The sequence below is a fragment of the Acanthaster planci genome, linkage group LG09 (genome assembly GCF_054643075.1).
Source record: "Acanthaster planci isolate LZ-2023a linkage group LG09, COTS_SCS, whole genome shotgun sequence".
Classification (NCBI taxonomy): domain Eukaryota; kingdom Metazoa; phylum Echinodermata; class Asteroidea; order Valvatida; family Acanthasteridae; genus Acanthaster; species Acanthaster planci.
Window position 1 is genome coordinate 4,553,518 of NC_141785.1, and position 18,797 is coordinate 4,572,314.

General features: G+C 39.7%; 1 protein-coding gene across 7 annotated transcripts in view; it reads left to right on the forward strand.

Annotated features, from left to right (window-relative positions):
- The window catches only part of LOC110989043 (uncharacterized), a 69,627-nt gene extending 51,407 nt beyond the window's left edge, over positions 1 to 18,220 (forward strand). For 5 of the 7 annotated variants that reach the window (XM_022253130.2, XM_022253125.2, XM_087141472.1 and 2 more), the window contains 9 exons: positions 7,451 to 7,648; positions 9,360 to 9,435; positions 10,941 to 11,243; positions 11,620 to 11,676; positions 12,464 to 12,559; positions 12,764 to 12,860; positions 13,125 to 13,329; positions 13,764 to 13,915; positions 14,405 to 18,220. In XM_022253130.2, coding sequence (XP_022108822.2) covers positions 7,451 to 7,648; positions 9,360 to 9,435; positions 10,941 to 11,243; positions 11,620 to 11,676; positions 12,464 to 12,559; positions 12,764 to 12,860; positions 13,125 to 13,329; positions 13,764 to 13,915; positions 14,405 to 14,537 — 1,317 coding nt within the window. In that variant the 3' untranslated portion in view covers positions 14,538 to 18,220. The remainder of the gene's footprint in view (positions 1 to 7,450; positions 7,649 to 9,359; positions 9,436 to 10,940; positions 11,244 to 11,619; positions 11,677 to 12,463; positions 12,560 to 12,763; positions 12,861 to 13,124; positions 13,330 to 13,763; positions 13,916 to 14,404) is intronic. The other 2 variants (XM_087141476.1, XM_087141473.1) reach the window with 2 other exon arrangements.
- The last annotated feature ends 577 nt before the right edge of the window (positions 18,221 to 18,797 follow it).

Below are 18,797 nucleotides of genomic sequence, written 5' to 3' on the forward strand. Positions count from 1 at the left end.
TATGATATGCTGTCATGAGGTCTGTATCGTCTTCTAGTCTGTCACAATGTGTGCGGATATACAGGGGAAGATTCCTACCATAGACACAGCAGTCTTCAGTTACAAGGGGATTAATGGAGTACTCACACATGCTTGCAGGTGCTATGCAAGCATTCCTTTCACTTCTCTTTCTACAGTCTTGAGCATGATTTGCAGACTTCGTTTTTTTTAAGTCTTTTTAGCATCAACTGCACATGTACAATTTTTGTGCAAATTCAATTAGAAATCAGTGTACTGAAATGTGTGGGTTTGCAGACGTATACCACCGTGCGTGGGGAAACAAATGAAATATTTCATTTTTCAAATGTGGTTCTGTCGCATCAGTGAATTCAGTTTAACAATTCATTCACTGGTGAATGGTCGTTGATTGCTTTTGCTAGGTTTTAAAAAGTTGGGTTACGGATGGTCTGGTATCTTATTCTGGTATTAAGTTACAGCTTTTATCTCGTCAAGGGTAGCACTGTCTTGAAGATTCTGCATCATCAGTTTCATCTAATGCCTGTTACTTGGTACCATGAGACTTACCTGTAGTCAGTTCTGTTTATGATAAAGATCAGCTAGTCTGGATCAGTCTTGTACTTGTAACCTTTAACTATGCATGTTGGCTGACAGCATTATCTGTGTCTAGGGGCATTTCTTGTCTGTTGATTCACATGCACCTAATGGGCAATTGTTATCCTAACAGCTGTTTTAATGGTGTCATCTAGATAATCATAAATGATAGCTTGGGGCATTGAGCAACTGCCAGGAAAAAAAAAACTTGGCAAAATCTATCTCCATCTTCCTACACAGAGAGCTCTTTTTGTTTATGTGGCAGAGTCATATTGTTTGCTCACCATAAGCTTGCAAAGGTTGGCTTGCCGTCAGCGCACAAACAAAAGGAATAATTCACCAAGTGTTTGACAAACTTATCTAAACAACAAATATTACTACTGAATAAAACTTTGACCCTCTTTAAAAGTTATGGATCAAATGTACTTTTTTAAGGTAAAATCTGACACCAACCAGGGTGATATTTCTGCAGTATTTAGTGCCCATACATGTATTAATTGCAGAATATAGAGTAATAGTAGAGTTTCATAGAAAAATTGACGACAAGCTACCGTAGCATGTACACATCTGTCAATAGAGGATTTGCATGACGGCCATCTTGTAGGGCAGTTCTTTTGTTCATCAGGAAAACCTCCTTTGTGCATACCCTGAGGAACAAAAGCACTGGCCTGCAAGATGGCAGCTGTGCAAAGCCTCTATTATTTGAATTCATCCGGGTATTCTAACTCTTTTTATTTTGCAGTAGAGTTTCTAACCACAGGGAGGAGCAGAGTGGAAGATTTAATAGCATAGGGCAAAATTGGGACGCTGCTTGATGAAAATTGGTTAAAACTGGGCACATCAAATTCTTATTTGCAACAAATCAACAAACTCTTTACATACACATTTGCTAATATCCTGATATTTAATTATTTTTTTCCCAACAAGAAGAAGATGGAAGAAACGTTAAGCCAAGTTTTTCAACGAACATGTGTCTTGCCTGCCATTTTTTTCATTTAGATCAAGAGGGGGCGCTCTCACACTACAAACAGTGGGTGACACCATCTGTAACAGCTGCAAACTGTTTATTCTTGTACTTCCCAACAAGCTTCATCCTTACAACCGTGTTCTTACAAAAGTCAACCACACAACAGTTCACCTTAAACAGGGGTCAACTCAATCACCCTCAGGGGATAAACAAGACACCTCCCATTGCCCAACTTTCCAGGAATGCAGAGGAAAGTTTTGATGGCCTTGCATTTAGGTCAAGTGTGGTTGTGCAAAACCAGGTTCATTGAATTTTTTTTTTTTTCAGTTAGGAAGTACAGTATACAAGATACTGTCTCTTCATCAGAGGTATCTTTCATTTAGTAGTATCTAAACACATCGGACAGGCTAGCTGCAACCACATGTCTTGGAGTCATGCATGCATGTTATGCACATTTGTTTTTGCCATTATGGATGCACGTGTGAAGTCCAATGCTTAAGTCTAACCCATACTGCGCGTGAGACATTTTTTCACTGATATTTTTAGGGGTATCTTTTATTGACAGCATTTGGAGTCTACATGAACACGTACAGAGCAAACTCACACACCCATCCTTAGTGTATGCTGTCGCAGATTCAACAATTAGGGAATAAAATTCCAGACCAGAAGTCCAGAACGTGACAACTTCCGAGTCTGATTGGCATGCCTGTATTGATCCAGACCGTACAGTGTATGTTTCCTTAAGCTAAACACCAGATGGTCCTTGCTTTGCATATTTTAACTTGACCAGTCCTCCAAGTTTCATATTTGCCAATATTTCATGGCGACCTCATTGGTTGGTCCCCCTGCTCTCCCCCTCCCCCAAATACATTTGTAGGGGTACAGGGTACCAGTCTTGATGTTTGATTGCACCCCACCGATGCACCAGTGTCATTCCTCACTGTGAGGAATTAAATCCTGGCTTCGGACGGATTCCATTCCGGTCCAAACTCTGTCCTGATTTGTGGGCCTTAATTGCCACCCTTAATTGCCCCACCAAGCTGCCAGCAGTTTTTGTGTGTGTGTAATATGAAGAACAGTGCTTGTTGCAACTAACTGTCAGTGTCTTGAGGTTGAAAAATAATGCTGAGTTGGACAATGCAAAGGCAAATTGGGTCAGATTTGATTGAGGCCAAAAGATGCATTGAGACTGACATATGGGCCTTATCTTTATTATTTTCTGAACTGGTACAATTTTACACTTACAACAGAAGGATGTATATCTGTTTGTTGGGTCTGGTTGCCTCGTCTAATTATTGCGTAAATTTTCATTTTAGCTGCAAACACCTTACGACTCCAACCCTCTCCAACGTGTTACCAGATCCCACTACATGAGTCTTCAGGACTACCAACTCGTGCATTCTACTAATTAATAGTAGCCTGAGAATCTAATAATGACACGTACATGTACACTTCAGAAATATGAACTTTCTTATTCACTGAGATCACACCCGGCCTTCTGTTTAAGAGCTTACTTTACACAGCCTTGATAAAAGTCTGGCATCTCTTATCGGGGAGGTCAGGAGGTTATGAGCACACAAGAAAATAAGAATGCATGCACTGCTTCATAACCTTGCATTGTGAGCCAAAGAAAAAATTTCTCATTGCTGTGGTAACAATCAGCCTCATTTCGTTACCTACACATTGCCTTGGAATCAACTTGCACAATGTGGTAAATTTGTTTCTCAAGAGTCACGAAACTGGCATTCTGTTACTTGCATGAGACTGGTGGGCGTTGGATTGGGGGCCAAGTTTTCTGGTAGACGTGTTTTTCTTGATCAATTTTTCAAGCACTGGTTTTCACCTTTGAATGAACTCCTGTCTCTTGCAGTGTGCCAGTAGCAGAAATGTGAGTGTGGTACCTGGTTAGAGTGGAGTGAACTTGTAAACTCTGATGTAAAAATGCCAGGTAATTGAGCAAGTTAGTAATAAATCTCGTGAGAGACAGATCAGACTTTGTGTGTTCTCCCGCAACAACAATTTTGTCACTACCAATGTTACTCGACACTGGTGTTATTTTCTGCCATTTCTTCATTCAGGATTTTGGTAACAGAACACCCCCCACTCCATTGTTGGGATAACTTTTGTTTTGCATTAAACAATTACTAATGGGCCATGTGTGGGGGGCATTGTGTTACCCTATAGGGTTTAGGTTTGGTCCTCCTGGGGCCTTGCCCAGAAGACTTGTACAACCTGTCAGATCTCAGTGGTTTTTGTTGATTGACTGGACCCAGATGTACCTGTGTGTGCCCAAGTAAAAAAAAAAGAGGTATAATTTGTTCACCTTGAATTTTACTAGTAGTTTGGCCCTGATTTCTTTGAGACAATCAAGTTTTTCGTTTTTGGAAATCTTTTTTCTGCCCCTTAGCAAACCAAAAACAACAAAACAAAACAAAGCAAGCCTGAGAATTTCTATGCTGGGTATTTTCACCATTTTTGATATTTCTAAACATTGTATATTGCCCCGCAGAACACAGTTTTGCGTGCTTGCAAAAAAAGATGAAATAAAAAAGATGACCCGTATAACACCACGTCTTGATTTTGGCAGACACTGTGACCAGTGAGATAAGTGAAGCATCATATAAGTACTGTGTGGTCACAGATTATGCATTTGTTTGTTGCTGCGTCCCAATTGAAAAGCAGTTGTTCTGCAGTATTAACGCAAATTGAAATTATGCTCGAAAAAATTGATCAGCAGGTTTGAACATGCTTGACCTTTGAGCCATATTCTTACCTATATATAGGGGGGTCTACATGTATATGCATAGTTTAGTTTCCTTTTTTCTTGTCGTCTTTTCTTTCCTATCGATACACTTTGATACTTTTCCAAGATTTTATTAAACGCTTAATCTGCACTGTAAATACAGATCAACCTCAATCCAAAGAAATAATACTCGCATTTCAGGAACTGAATTCCGAGGAAATAAAATCCCTTGTAACGACTGGGAGTCGGAGAAAAATCCTGGTTCCCACCACCCACTGGTCCGACTCATATTGCATTTCCCCTCGTGCAGAAAGATCCTGGTTTCAGTAATGCAACACTCGATCCACTGAGAATTTGACTCTCAAAATTGTTCAAACAATCTTCCTGGAAAAAATTGTTACCTGAATAGGCCATAAAATGATGGAAGTGTAAACAGCTGCAAGCCTAGATTGTAAATTATGAGCAAATCAGAGATTTAAATTTTTGTTCTGCATAGGTTATTCATTTCTGTGAAAGTGAGATTATCAAATAGTATATACAATCATCTTCAAGTGCATCAAACTTCCCAAACAGGTCAGATTCATTTGATGTCTCCAATCTGACCTGAAACCTACAGATGTATTAATACATTGTGAAAAAATGCCCTCTCCAGAACTTGCTTGTGAAAGGTTTCAAAGAGATCCTAAGCCAATAAACTAGGAATCATTTGCACATTTCTGCAGCTGAATAAACCAGACAAAACAAAACAAACAGATATCAAAAATCGTTACATGGAAACTTTTCCCCCTCCCCCTGCAGTTTGCCATATTTACGCAGCATTCTGACACTTGTCAGATAAGGAGCATTATTTACTGCCAGAAGCTGCATGAAGAGAGAAGGCAAGAAATGTTAACACCTTCATTTGACCCCATGACCTCACCATGTTGCCTAGGTACCACACATGTTGTCAGAACCCCAGGAGACGTGACATCAATGTGTCTGCTACATGACATTGGCACGGTCTCTGCACCCTGGGTCACCCGGCAACCAGACTCGTGGTTGCCGTGGCAACTTGTGATTTACACCAGCCAATGAGCAGCTTTATGGCTTTTGCCTTGGGAATTTCAGGTATGGGGATCATTTGTGTCCAGCAATCATTTCATTGGAGTTAAAATATCAATGTAGGTATTGTTCACATATCATGTGTCTGGAGCATTTCTTTCATCAGTTCAATCAAAGTTTCATTTTACAACAGTCTTCAGTGAAATTCAAAAGGTGTAAGTGTGATGCACGATTTAAAGTATTTCATTGCTGTTTTTTTATGGGGGGGGGTACTTTTGTTCCATCTTGCTTCAGCCAAGCTTGTTTTTGTCATTTCTAAAGCACTGTTCTGATTGAAATAAATGTACCTATATCAGTTTCAAATGTTTATGAAAAGTTATGTTCCATACAACAAAGCAAAAATACCGTATAAAGTTATTCACTTTGCATGATCTGTAGAGTGTGTTCAGCATCATCAAAACATATTTTCCTACACACATATGAAACATATCCTTATACTGTCTGTTAATTGAATCATATCGAACCAACAGGAGAAATATGAATTGAGCTGTCGCAGTCTGCACTACTAAACACCATGTATAGTGACAGATGTTTAATATTTCGTACTTCTCTGAACATAGTCGGAGGATCTTCTTCTCAATGCCGGCAGAGTTATCCAAGGAATGCACTGTCCTGCCTTGTCATTTGCTCCACGTGCCACGTGCACGATGCCCTGACATTTTCCGGGGATGACGTGGGATGACCGTACGACTCCAAGAATCCTTGATGGGTTTAGATCCTGTCTGGTGTTTGTACACAAGTCGGTGGACTTCAGGGACTGTCTTAATCTCTGACCAGTTGTTGCCAAGATCACAATATAAATCTTGAATACACATTGGAATACGTAGGTCCATTGATTTGCCAGAGGAGACATTTATTTTTGTTTTTTTTTTTGCTTAGTTTTGTTTTGTTGGCTGCCTCTAGGTAGAATTTTTGCATTTTGAGGGTAACATTTTTACAAAATCAGAAGTAGTTTAGTAGAACTTTACATTTTTACTTTTGATCTGCATTGTGAAAGATCTTGCCATTTTGGTTGAGCATATTTGAATGACTCGTTTGATTTTTTTTTCAAAAACAAATCGTTCAAAACGATTGTCAGAAATTCCTGCATAAGAATGGGAGATTGTAAAATGACAGGTCAGGAAAGTTATGGTTATCTTTTCACTAGAAGGTATCTTCTTCACACATAAATATATCCGATGTGAAGGAAGTTTGCCAAGTCAGGAACTTATGTTTATTGGAGCTTGATCTTCTGAGGTTAAGTGTGTGTTATTAATGTACCACTGCCATGAAATGTGAGATCCAGTAACCTACAGCCAGTAGATTTGATTGTCAGAGACAGTACTATATGGAAGATTATCATTCCATGTTTTGACGGGTTCCTGGCATTCCAGAAATGTATCGCCTACAAATTAGTGTGGAGCATTTGCCCAGGTGGCCTGGAGTGTGTCATCTGCCATCAGGAAATGTCACCCATTGTCCCTGGCCGTGCTAGAATAACGTTTGCATTTTTGTAGATGTCATGGCTTGCCGTTGTTAATACTTGCTAGGAGTAACCCCCAAACTGGGATTGAGAGCTTTATTCATAGTCTAAACCTCGTAACCAATGCTCAGTTTACACTCTGTCTCAAACAAAAACAACCTGGTTTTTGTCTGGTGTTATGAATTGCAAGGAATTTTTTTAATAATACTTGTATGTTCATTCTTTCTTGATAGAGTTTTAGGAACAGTCCACTTTCATTTTGAATATGTTAAAATTGTTAATACCAAGATATTCATTTGTCAAACGGAAATCCCTTTTTTGTCAGCACACATTTACTGGATTTTGTTTACTGCCAAGTTTACTAGCATTTCTTAGCGATTTTTATTATAAATTTTCACAAATATGCTGAAGCATAAATGTGAAGTCAGCCCATTTGAAAATATGAAATACAGAGCGTATGGCAAAATTTGTGAAATAAAAAAAATTTAAAATGCAATTTCCTTGTGCATATAATATTAACACTACAAAACTTTCCAATATGGCAATTTTTTTTCATAGCCTCGGTTTGGTTCTGTTTTGTTCACAGTCCTCTTCCAAATTTCAGGCAAGTTTGGGGACCTCGCATTGCACCGAGACACCGTCTGCTGACCAAGTAGGCCTGAGATCAGTTCTTGACAAGACCAACCAGCCGAGGAGGAAATCACCGACGGAGAGGAGAGAGGAAGCCAAGCTCAAGATGCCACCAGTGGATGATATCGAAGATGAAGAAGCCTTGGAGAAGATGGTGAGACTTATTCAAAAGTTTTCTCCGAATGAGAATCTCGTCCGTAGCCCCATTCACACCGGCCCTGCCTATACCAAATGGTCAATATTTCCTGATGGATGTAGTTGCAGAAAGGCACAAAACTCGGTAAAGGAGGCCATTATTAGCCATCATTTTAGAACTATTTCCTTGATGGGTTTACAATTTCGCCCCGCCTTGAGCACTCCACAACCTGTTCTTCATGAGATCAAGTGTGGAGGTCATAACTGGATTGAGACCAGAAAGTCATTTCTGTTGTAAAATAAAAATCAGTGTTTATTTTAATGTCAAAACTGAAAGGTACATTTTGCTCCATCTGTTGTGGACAGCAATAGGGAATAGCAGCTTTGTAAGAACATGAAGTACTCTACTTTTTCGTTCAACCCACAGCCTGAATGTCTGTTGAGACGTATGGAGTGAGGTTGGGTGTTGGAACACTTGCAGAAATTAACAACCAGGGGGGAAACACTGCCTGCATGACTTGCCCCTGTTACTGTGTTTGTTGATGTTGAAAGCAAAAGCAGCAAATCTTTTTGTTCCCGATTTGCAGATTCTGTTACTTCATTAGGCATTATTTTTTTGGGCTTGCGGATTATTTTTCGGTCACCATTTGTTTGGGCATTGCTTCCGCACGTGTTCTGTGCCACTTGGGTGCCAGCAAAAAAGCCGAGAGGGGTTTGGATCCGATCCAAATCCGATCCTTAGTTACATGTATGTCATGAAAATGTGCTTGTCAATTGAAAGGTTACCGCCGTTTACCGGTGAATATTCTAATAGTTGGAAATTTGACTGTGTTCTTTTTTTTTATTTGGCCGAATTATCCACCAGAAAAACATGTAGACACATTGAAGCCAACTATTTAGGCAGGAAGCAAACCTTTTGTGGACAGAAAGAATTTTATTGTAGTTCTGCCTACGGTACAAAGTTGTGAAGATTCAGAAATCAGATCTTCAAAACCAAATTTCAACCAGCACATTTTAAAATGTTCTCTTGTGCGGGACTTCAAAATTGAGCCAGTTAGAGATCATCCCGTGATTTTTAAATGGCGTGTGCTGTGACAGACTATCCACCCAACTGTGAGGAGACAGCAAATGTTGCCTGCGTACCTTGCTCCGAAATTGGGGCGGAGGAGAAAAAAAATGCAAGGGACCTTATTCTGGCCTGGGCGGGCGTCCCGCGGAGAGCGGAATGTGGGCCGTAATTACCGGCACGTGACAGGTGCGATGGTTATCAGGGAGATATTCGCATCATAGAAAATGGCGATATTAGGAGAGGGATATTTCATTGGACAGCTAACACGAAGTCGGACCCGAAGAATGGGCACAATTTAAATAAAATTCTGGCAACTCTGCTGGCGGTGTATACAAAAAAAAATGAACATTGGGTTTTATTGGAACTTTGATGACTTAGGGTGCATTGCAATTTTTTTAATTTGATTGTAGGTTTGATGTCATCATAGTCTTTGGAAATATACGTCATCTAAAGTGTTATATTTTGAATTGTCAGAAATATGCATTGCATTTACCTTTGGTTACTTGTGTGATTTGGTGTTTGGAAAGTCTTATAGATTGTTGTCAAATTTATTTCGACATTTTGCTTCCTTTTTGTCTTGTTTTGTCATATTTTACTTAAGAAATTCTTAAGCGTAGCAAATAAAATATATTTCAACTTTGGCTGTGTTTTTTTTTCACAGTTGGAGGCCGCCTCAGAGTTTGAGGAACGGAAAAAGATCCGCGCCAAACTACGAGAGATCCGCAAGAAGAAGAGAGGTAAAAACCTGAGAATACTTTCACAGCAGTCTGGTTTCAGTGTACATGGGCAAAGTCCAGCGTACAGCAGCAAGAGAAAGTAGAAAAATGACAGACATAGACATCCATTAGTGACTTGCAGGGGCTTATGGCCCATTCTGCTAAAATAGAGTCAACACTCACAAGGCGTTAGTTCCTATAAACCCATAGCAAAGTCATCATTAAGTGATCATGATGAGGATAATGGTTTTAACTGCAACTCGGCTCCATGTAAGGTGTGCGCTTTTTGGGGGTGTTGCCCTTGGGAGTTTTGCAGTGCATTTTTTTCTATATTTGCGAAAATGGACGAAGCATGTGTTATCGTAGCACATGATTGGACATTTTACAGGAACAGAATAGTTTGTTGCCTCATCACAAAGTGCCGGTCAATATTCTGACGTACAGACAGACTGGTGCATGTAAGAATTTGGCATGTCTTTCCGTGACTCAGTCTAGAGCCATGCAGACAGCAGTGTCTGCCTCACCCTTGGTATATGGCTCAATTAGTCACCATCGAGCGCGTCTTCATCTCAACAAGTCTGGTCCCTGGGACTGGGGAGATACATTTACATGTACCTGACAGTGTTGGAGGAATTGGGCTGTAACAGTTTTAATCACACGGACTTCATTTTTGCAGGTTTTTTTTACCTCAGGGAATAGAGGTGGTTATCTGTGTAAAAAAAAAAATCGTGCCAGGAGGGCATGTTAGACACGATCTTGTATCTGTGCACACTGGGGGGGCAAGCCTGCCTCAACTCGCCTCCTGCCAATGTTTAAATATGCTAATCCACATGTTAGCATCACCTACATGTACCTGGTGTGTAATGGCTTTGTTTTCATGTTGTCAAGAAAATCTTGGTGAAAATACTCATTTTTCTGGTGCGTTTTTGAGCTAGATTTTTGACGATGAGTTCCTTGAAGTGTTCCTCTGCAGGTTGCGACACATAGACATGCAAACTCTAATCCCAATATGCTTCTAAACCTGTCTTTTCAGAGGGGAAAACCTTACGTGGACGCATGCAAGTCCACACAAGGTCTTTGCTGCCTCCACTGTGTGGACTTCATTTGCTCGGAGGTCCACTCGGTGACTTGCATGTTTGTACACCATTTGTTGGGTGCACATACAAAGTCTAAGAAGCCTGCAGAGGCCAACAGTATGTTGAACTTGATAATGGCCACTCTGAAGGGCCTGTTAGGTCGTTTTCCAATACTCAACTTCGTCTCTGTCTCAGGTTTCGTCTCCGAAACCAATCCCCGATTGTGGGCCTGAAGCGTTTAAATTCAGTTGAAGTACTGTAATGTTTGGCTCTTTTGAATCTTGAAGTTTTGTGGCATTATCCGACTTACTACTGCACGAACCAGCTGAGTGTCATAGTTTATAGAAGCGACACATGTACATATGCTGCTCACCCCCGCTCAGCATGCGCTTTAAACTTCACCGACCTTTTTGAGTATCAGTTACATGTCCTTTGCCAAATTGATCACAGAGGAAATGGACAAGCAAATAAGTGCCCAGCAGAAGTCCCTCCAGGATGACATCCTGTCCTACAGGGAAGAGTCCAAGGCCCACCGCCTCAAAGCATTTGACAAGACTGTGCCCATCAAGAAGGACACAACGACGACCGTGGAGAAAACCCCCCTCAATAACAACACCATCATCGTGGCGCCCAAAACGTCGTCGACAACAATCGAGGATAAAGAGGGTAAGAGCTCGACGACCAAGACGACAACTGTCATCGAAGGTCCTGGGTCCAAGACAGTTACCACAACAATGCACAGCAAATCTGAAGGTGATCTAGTGTGAACCTATACTATAAGATGTCAGTTTTGACTAAATTTGTTACAACAAAATCCCTTTTATTGTCACTCTCTGCACCAGTTAGGCTCAGGGCATTAGGCTAAATGATTTCTTGAAATTTGATAGGAATAATCCAAGGGCAGATTCTAATATTGCATTTTTCCATTGGTTTTCTGTATTAGCGATGTCTTAACCATTGGCCTAATTTACAGGCGCACTTATGCTGACATGGCTAAAAGCTATGGAAAGCTTTGTTTGGCTTTGAATATTGATTTCATCGATGGAGTAGCCAGTCATTCCCAAGAAGGTTACTGTTGAACCTAGTACAGATTTGATATACCTAATCCATTCTCTGTTTTTGTCAATAGATAAAGGCACAAAATCAGAAAGTATGAATCAACAGACGATGTCAGTGAAGAAAGAAGGTAGGCTCTTGAACAGAGAAACATGCCTGGAATATCACCAGAAGATCCTCTCAATAATTAACAATTGGCACTCAAAGGAAAACTTGTGAAATTTGTACAGTTGAAGATTCGGTATTAAAAAAAAAATAGATAAATTCAATTCTCACCTTGTGAGAAAAACAAGCGGTAAGAATAGAAATGGTCCATTACTTTATGTACTAATGGGGACTGTCTATTCCATGATATCTCAACACTTGAAAATTTGAGAGAGTTTTGATTGTTCAGTCAGAAAGTAAGGTAGGAGGGTTTTTCTTCTTTGGTAAAATTGTTTTCTTTCTTTTTTTTCACTTTTCTTCACTTTCTCCCCATTCTCATGTATGTGTCATTAGTTTTAATATTCGGAGACACAAATGTCTTTGCCTGTAGCTATTGCAGAATGTTATACTGAGGTTGAAATGGATGGTCTTGCAAAAATCTGAACCCACATCCCTTAGGGTGTCTGGACGTTGCATTCTTATTGAGGGATTGAGGATTGTTATTGTTAACCCAGATCTTTCAAAATTTTTGTGACGGTTTTGCAGGATTTAGTATTAGGTGGATCTATTTCTTTATCTCTTTGGGCAGTTGAAGGTTTAAGTCCCAAGAGTTGGTCATTTGGGTCCTTATCTTAGGATATCAGTGAGATTCCTTGCAAGGTTTTATTGAAATAAACTCACTGTTCAACACTTACGCCAGTTGTTACAAATCGACCATATCAGGACCCTGTTTGCCCTGAAATAATGGCTTGATGTTTTACTTTGTCACACAGAGTCGGGTAGCGGCAGTAGTTTTTCGGTGAAGAGTTCGAGTATAAGCTCCAGCGTGTCCACTTCCTCCAGCACCGGTACCCCTGCCGCAAAGAAATGTAAGTAATTGGTATTTGTAATTCGCTGGTGCCCTGCACTCTGAAATCAAGAAGATGGGCGGCAATTTGTTTGTAGCGGTGTCTGCAGAAAAACTCATTAAGTGCCTGATATTAGTGATCTGGCAGGTGTTTGCGTTGTCTCATAAGGTCCTTCCCCAGTAATTGTTCTTAAACTATCAATTTGTGGCTTTTTCCCCATTTTAGTGACCAAGTTTGAGGCAGAAATGGAGGAGAAGAAAAGACAACGAGAACTGAAGAGAGCAGAAGATGAGAAGAACTGGAAGGAATACATGGCGAAGAAGTATACTATTTTTTCCTTCCAACTTTGCAATTTCCCCTTTGATAACGGCACTTTTCCAACCAATAACACTTCCAAAAGTCCACAGGAGTTTTACCTGGAGAATCAAGAAAGGGGGACAGTGTGTTTTAAAAACAAGCAAAAAGGCCCAGACAATTTGCAAGTTGTATCAGTGCTGCTGATAATAATGGGTATTTATAAACACTTAAGTGGCTCATTGTAAAGGGCTTGGTAAGCCTCGAATGACTTTCTTTTTTCCGTCTTCAGGAAGCAAGATGACTTTGACCGCAAGAAGAGAGAGATGGAAGCGGCCAAGAAGAAGAAGGAGGCGCTGATGAACAAGTTTGGGGGCAAGGCGGACGCGGAGAGTGGGGGCTTTGGCAAAGGGACCGGCATGCAAGCGGTGCCTAACGCGAGCACCATCAAGCAGAAGCTGTTGGAGTGGTGCCAGCGGTGCGCCCGCGGCTATCCGGTACGCGCTTCGAGCAAAGCATATGGTAGAATGTAGCGCAGCGACGCAGCAAATCTCTGTCAACTGCTAGATGTCACTAGTCGTTGAAGTGAAGTCCAGTTGATACTTCAAGCAAATGCAAAAGTGAAGCGACTTCATACAGTACTGCATTTCTGTTCACTTTCGTGCCAAGTGTGCTACAGTGAGCCTGTTTTCTAACCCGTTGACCAGCTTTTTAAAACTGGCCAAAGGGGTACAAAAATGACTTCACTTTATAGAAAAATAAAATCATCTGATGAATCACAAAATAAATACAGGGAAAGATTTCTGCTAACAAAGGAAATTGGCATGATCTTTAACCTGATTATGAAATTTCTGACTTCCAGGTTCAGGTTTCCCTTAAATTAAACTGCAGTCATCGACTTGTTCCATTCGGTTTTTTTTTTTGCTAACAGGAGGTGCAGATCAATAACTTCTCTTCCAGTTGGGCAGACGGAATGGCGTTCTGCGCCATCGTCCACTACCACTTCCCCAACGCGTTCGACTTTGACACACTGGATAAAAAGAACCGGAGAAAGAACTTTGACCTCGCATTTGAATCGGCAGAGTAAGTGTGGTCGTTGTGAGAGGATTGGGTCCTTCCAAAGAATGCGTGTTCTCAAAACATGGTCAGGGTTCCTTTTGGTGATAGCAGCCTTAAAGAGAGTCTTTAGTGGCCATCGTGCAGATGTCCATAGGCTGGACAATTTAGCACAATTGATTTCTCTTCGCACTGGAGTATACTTGTACACTGCACACAAAACATGATCCTGCAGCTTAATGACTGTTGTTATGGATCTAATAAGGGGGACCTTATTTAATGAGTTTGTGTGCAGACCACTGGTACTCAGAGAACCAGTGACTTGGAAAAGATACCACATGGTAACCAGTTTTTGCAAAAATGAATACTTCCGAGTGTCTGGCAAACTTGTCAGTCTGGTGCTTGTGTGAAATGTGGGATGCATGTATGAATTCGTTTGAAAGTACTCTGGAGGGGCTGATTCTATTGGATGCTTGTGTCTTTGTTTGGAACTGAATTTCTTTTCTCTGCTCACAGGAAACACGGGGACGTCATGCCGTTGCTAGAGACAGACGACATGATCATGATGAAGAACAAGCCAGATTGGAAGTGTGTCTTCACGTACGTCCAGAGCCTGTACCGCCATCTCAGTAAAATCAAACAACCCTGAAACCTCCTCAACAAGTCGCGGAAGAACAAAATATGCAAAGTTTGAACATTTGTGAAATCGTACAAACTTCAAAGTGTGTGTAGCATAACACGTGTGACTCCCGATAATAATGTTCTACCTGATTCAAATCTATTTCTTCTGTTTTTTTCTTGTAAATATATTTAAGATGAAGTGTGGACATGGCTTTGAATAGTTGGAATATCGCAGTTGATACTTACAAAGACATAGAAAAATGAGCTCTTATAATAGATGAAGTTTGTACACTGGCATTTTAATGGAAGCAGGTGCTTCGTAAAATGCTGAAACATGTGTCGGCACAGCAATACTTTTATATTTAAATATAGAAAAAGGGAGAAACAAATTCAATAGTCTTTAAGATTTATTTTCTTTGTTTGACTGTCGAAAGCTATAATGCCATGTCATTGGTTGGAAGCTTTTGTCCAAGGTAGACAATTGTCAATGAGTCATTTTTTTTCAGGATTCTCAGATAACTTTCCACTTACCTTAATTATTTAGGTAGTATATTTCTAACAGCAATGTTTTAAAGACATTTAAGTACGGCAAATGTACAGGTACATGTTGTCCTCTTATTAAAGTTTTGAACCTTATGTCATTTCAATAGATCATTATAAAACTTAGGGACTATGCAGGGGGCTGACGAAACAGTATTTTTATCAACTTCTTAGTCGGGTATTTAGGATTTAGTTTTTTTTTTATTTTTTTTTTAACTGCGAAATCACATCTGGAGAAAAGAATGCCATGGCCAAACAAAGTTTTGGCCAAAAGTCCAAACTGCGCCTTTTCTGTACAACGTCTTGAGTTGACTCTTCACGTTACACGCCATGCATTGATGTTAGGTCAGATTTCGCTGTTTTTCTGAAGCACATCTTTCAGAGGAAAACAACAGTTAGCCTTGGAAATGCGAATGCCGCGGCAAGAAAGTTTCATGAATCGAAATAAAGTACTAAATCGGAAGTACTGTAATGCACAGCGTAGTAGTACTGGCAGCATGCATACACTATCGCCATCTGCCTTTTGTACAGCAATAATTCTTCTTTTGTGTCACCACAGAATGATTCGTAGGTGCTTGCTTCTGAAAGGCAGTTAGGTCATGTGCTTGATGCTCGGGCTCTTGTTTGATGCCGGAAACGCAAACAAGCATCTGTCGTTCATTCGTTTGCCTGCATTACACGTACAGCGTGCAGGAAAATCAGACGAACTGCTTACTGTTGAGTACATTACACCAAGATAAAGACTGTCATATCGCGTACTTAAAAATTCAAAGATTTATTGTAGATATCTTATAGAAGTGTAAATAGAATTTTTGAGCTTTATTTATCACGTGTATCCTGATTTGTTTACAAATTTTGTCCTACTTTACTGCCCAATCTGTTGCATGTTATGTAAATATTAATGTTGAAATGAAAATGAATAATTTATTTATCACAACGATTTCCTTTGGATGCAGATTTGTGTGGGCATGTGCACAATTTATGCATATATGCAAATATAACATCTGGTCATAGTTGCTCGGATAATTAAAAAGAAAACCTCAGTGGCCATAAAGTTAGGAGCTTGTTTCAGAAGAGAGAATTTCTTAAAAAATGAGTTTCAAGTAATTAATTAACCTCACAGATAAGTTTTTAAGTTTGCTGGACACTAAGAAAATTCAGTTCTACTTTTCCGATGGGGTCACTGGAACTATTGCTAATTTTTTTTTCATATTTCCCTGACAATTTGATAAAAGCAAGGTAGATCCCAAGAGTTAGGCAACTTTGTACAGTGGTTCATTTCTGTTTCTGTAACTATGCAAACAATTTTTTTTTATTTAGATGAAAGTTTAAGCAACGACTAAATACAAATCTCGGTCTTTTTCATAAGTACAAATGGATAATTCATGACCAGATATTGTAAAATGTCGAGATTGGAGAAATGAATAGAATAATATGAACATTTCTGCATGCAGTAAGTATATATTTCAGGACAGAGTTTCAGATTTTTGTGTGTGCTTTCTTGAGAACAAAAAGGCCAGGTTTTTGATAAAGATGCTGTAAAATGTATAAAATAAGTAACCGCTTGGCATGTTTTGATAAAGTTTTAAAAAACTAACATCTCAGCTACTTAAAATAGTACAAGAAGTGATTTCAATTTGGAGGTCCCTTAAATGTTTAGTATGTTATGTTGAAGAATAGGAAGTACTAATGCATACTTGGCCTCATTCATATTCATATAATTCATATTCATGAATATTTTAATGGTTATATTAATAGTGTGCACGCCAAAGGGCTTGCCTCAGCTAAACTTCAACTATAGCAGCCGTAAAGTAGTTCCAACCTCCAGCCACCGAAATCAAAGTTTCGTTTCGAAGCATCAAGAATTATGTGATAGATTTTTCTGAATATAGCTACAGTGTTAAACAGACTGAACGTCAGGTTGATGGAACAATCACCCAAATTGTGCTGTTTACCAAACCTCATAACCGCTGAACAGTGCTTGATGTAAATATGTATTATGTTTTTTAGGTTGGTACCTTCTCTGACACATTTAACGACACTGGTGCCTGCCGAGGTTACCAAACAAAGCCCACAATACTACTTCATGCATTTCTCAATACGGCCGTTTCACGATAGTGCGCCACCAAGAGTTTGCAACACGTTAGCCAATTACAGTGCACTAAATTTGTTGACCCAATGCGTGTTTTGAAAGGGTCGACAAATTTCGCGCGTTGATTGGACAACGTGTTGCAAACTCTTGGTGGCGCGCTATTGTGAATCACCCGTATTCAGATATTTTGATTATTTGTTCTCTCGCGGGAAAGTATTGTTGTTCAGGCCGTGTCCGAAAGGGGCTTCCAGAGCTACGGCTAGGTCTTTTGGTTACGCGTCTCTGCAAATTTCCAGTGGAGCAAAGACCTAGACCTAGCTCTAGACAACAGATTGGGATAAAGCTTCAGTTTGTGTTAGCTCATTATTTGTTTCGATTGGTTTATCAGAGCAGAGCTGGTCAAGATCAGGTTTTTCTGTATGTACGAAATCTGAAGTATGCTGATGTTAGTGTAATTTTTGAACTCGGAAATTCTGCTACATTTTAAAATCAAATTAAAATTATGCCCTGTAATGCCACATCATAGCTGAGTTATCAAAAGGTGCAGATTTTTTTTAAAGGCCAAAGGGTTTTCCTCAGTGAGGAATTCTTTCCACTGAAATGGCTGGACAGGTAAAATGAGACTCAGTGCTCATTCATCCAAAGTTTTCAAGACTTCTGTTCACAGATTGCTTGTTTTGTTCTTTTCTTTTTCCCTCGTACATTTTGATTTCAGCTTCAACAAAGATGGAAACGAGACCTTTGCGGCAACTCTTCATGGAAGCAACTCTCAGCACGCCCACAACGTAAATCCCATCCACCAAAACTGCTCCTCAATTGTATATGTTTATGAAATGATATATATGCAAAAGGGTTGTGATTGTTAGAACTACTTGATAGTGTCTTTTACGATAGATGTACCGTGACGCATTTTAGTGCAATTTCACAATGTACTTGTAGTATGTGTTTTACCGTAGGTCTCTTTTACTTTGTCAAACTGTTAAATTGTTCTTCGTGTCTCAGTGTAGTGCAATATGGTTTATTGGATAAACTTGCCACAAAGAATGAATAAAAAAAATTACGTAGCAACTTAGAAATAAGTGTACGGGATATCATTTTGACATTTTACATGTCATGTTACATATACTTCACTTATAAGTTCAAGACACTTCCATCTTTGGTTCAAGGCGTTTGGTGCTAATACATCATCTTTTCACTTTGCCATTTTGACTAGATGTATGTACATGTATTACTAATCTTTGTTCAGACAGAGGATGGCCTGAGGAATTGATTCTGGGCGTTGTGATTTGGGTAAAAGTGGAAATCACTGGTTACAGGTCGTAGGAGGGGCTGATAAGCATGGGAGAAAATAAAGTCAAACCGCACCTGTTGTGGCTAATTAACATTACCAATCATTTAAGTTTGTCGTAAGTATGAAGGTGCAGTGTACACAACAAACATCTGTAAGGTGTTTGTTTGTGATGTATTCAATGATATTTAGTTTCCCCTTTTTAGGGGATTTCTTTAACTCTAAATGAGAGAGAAGACTGGCGATGACTTTGAGTTTGATTCTCAAGAAAAGCACTCGAACATGCTGGTGAAACCATTTCTGTTGCAAGGAAACGTAAACAATGAGTGACTAAAATATAGTCTTGATTCTCGTGAGTACACAATGAA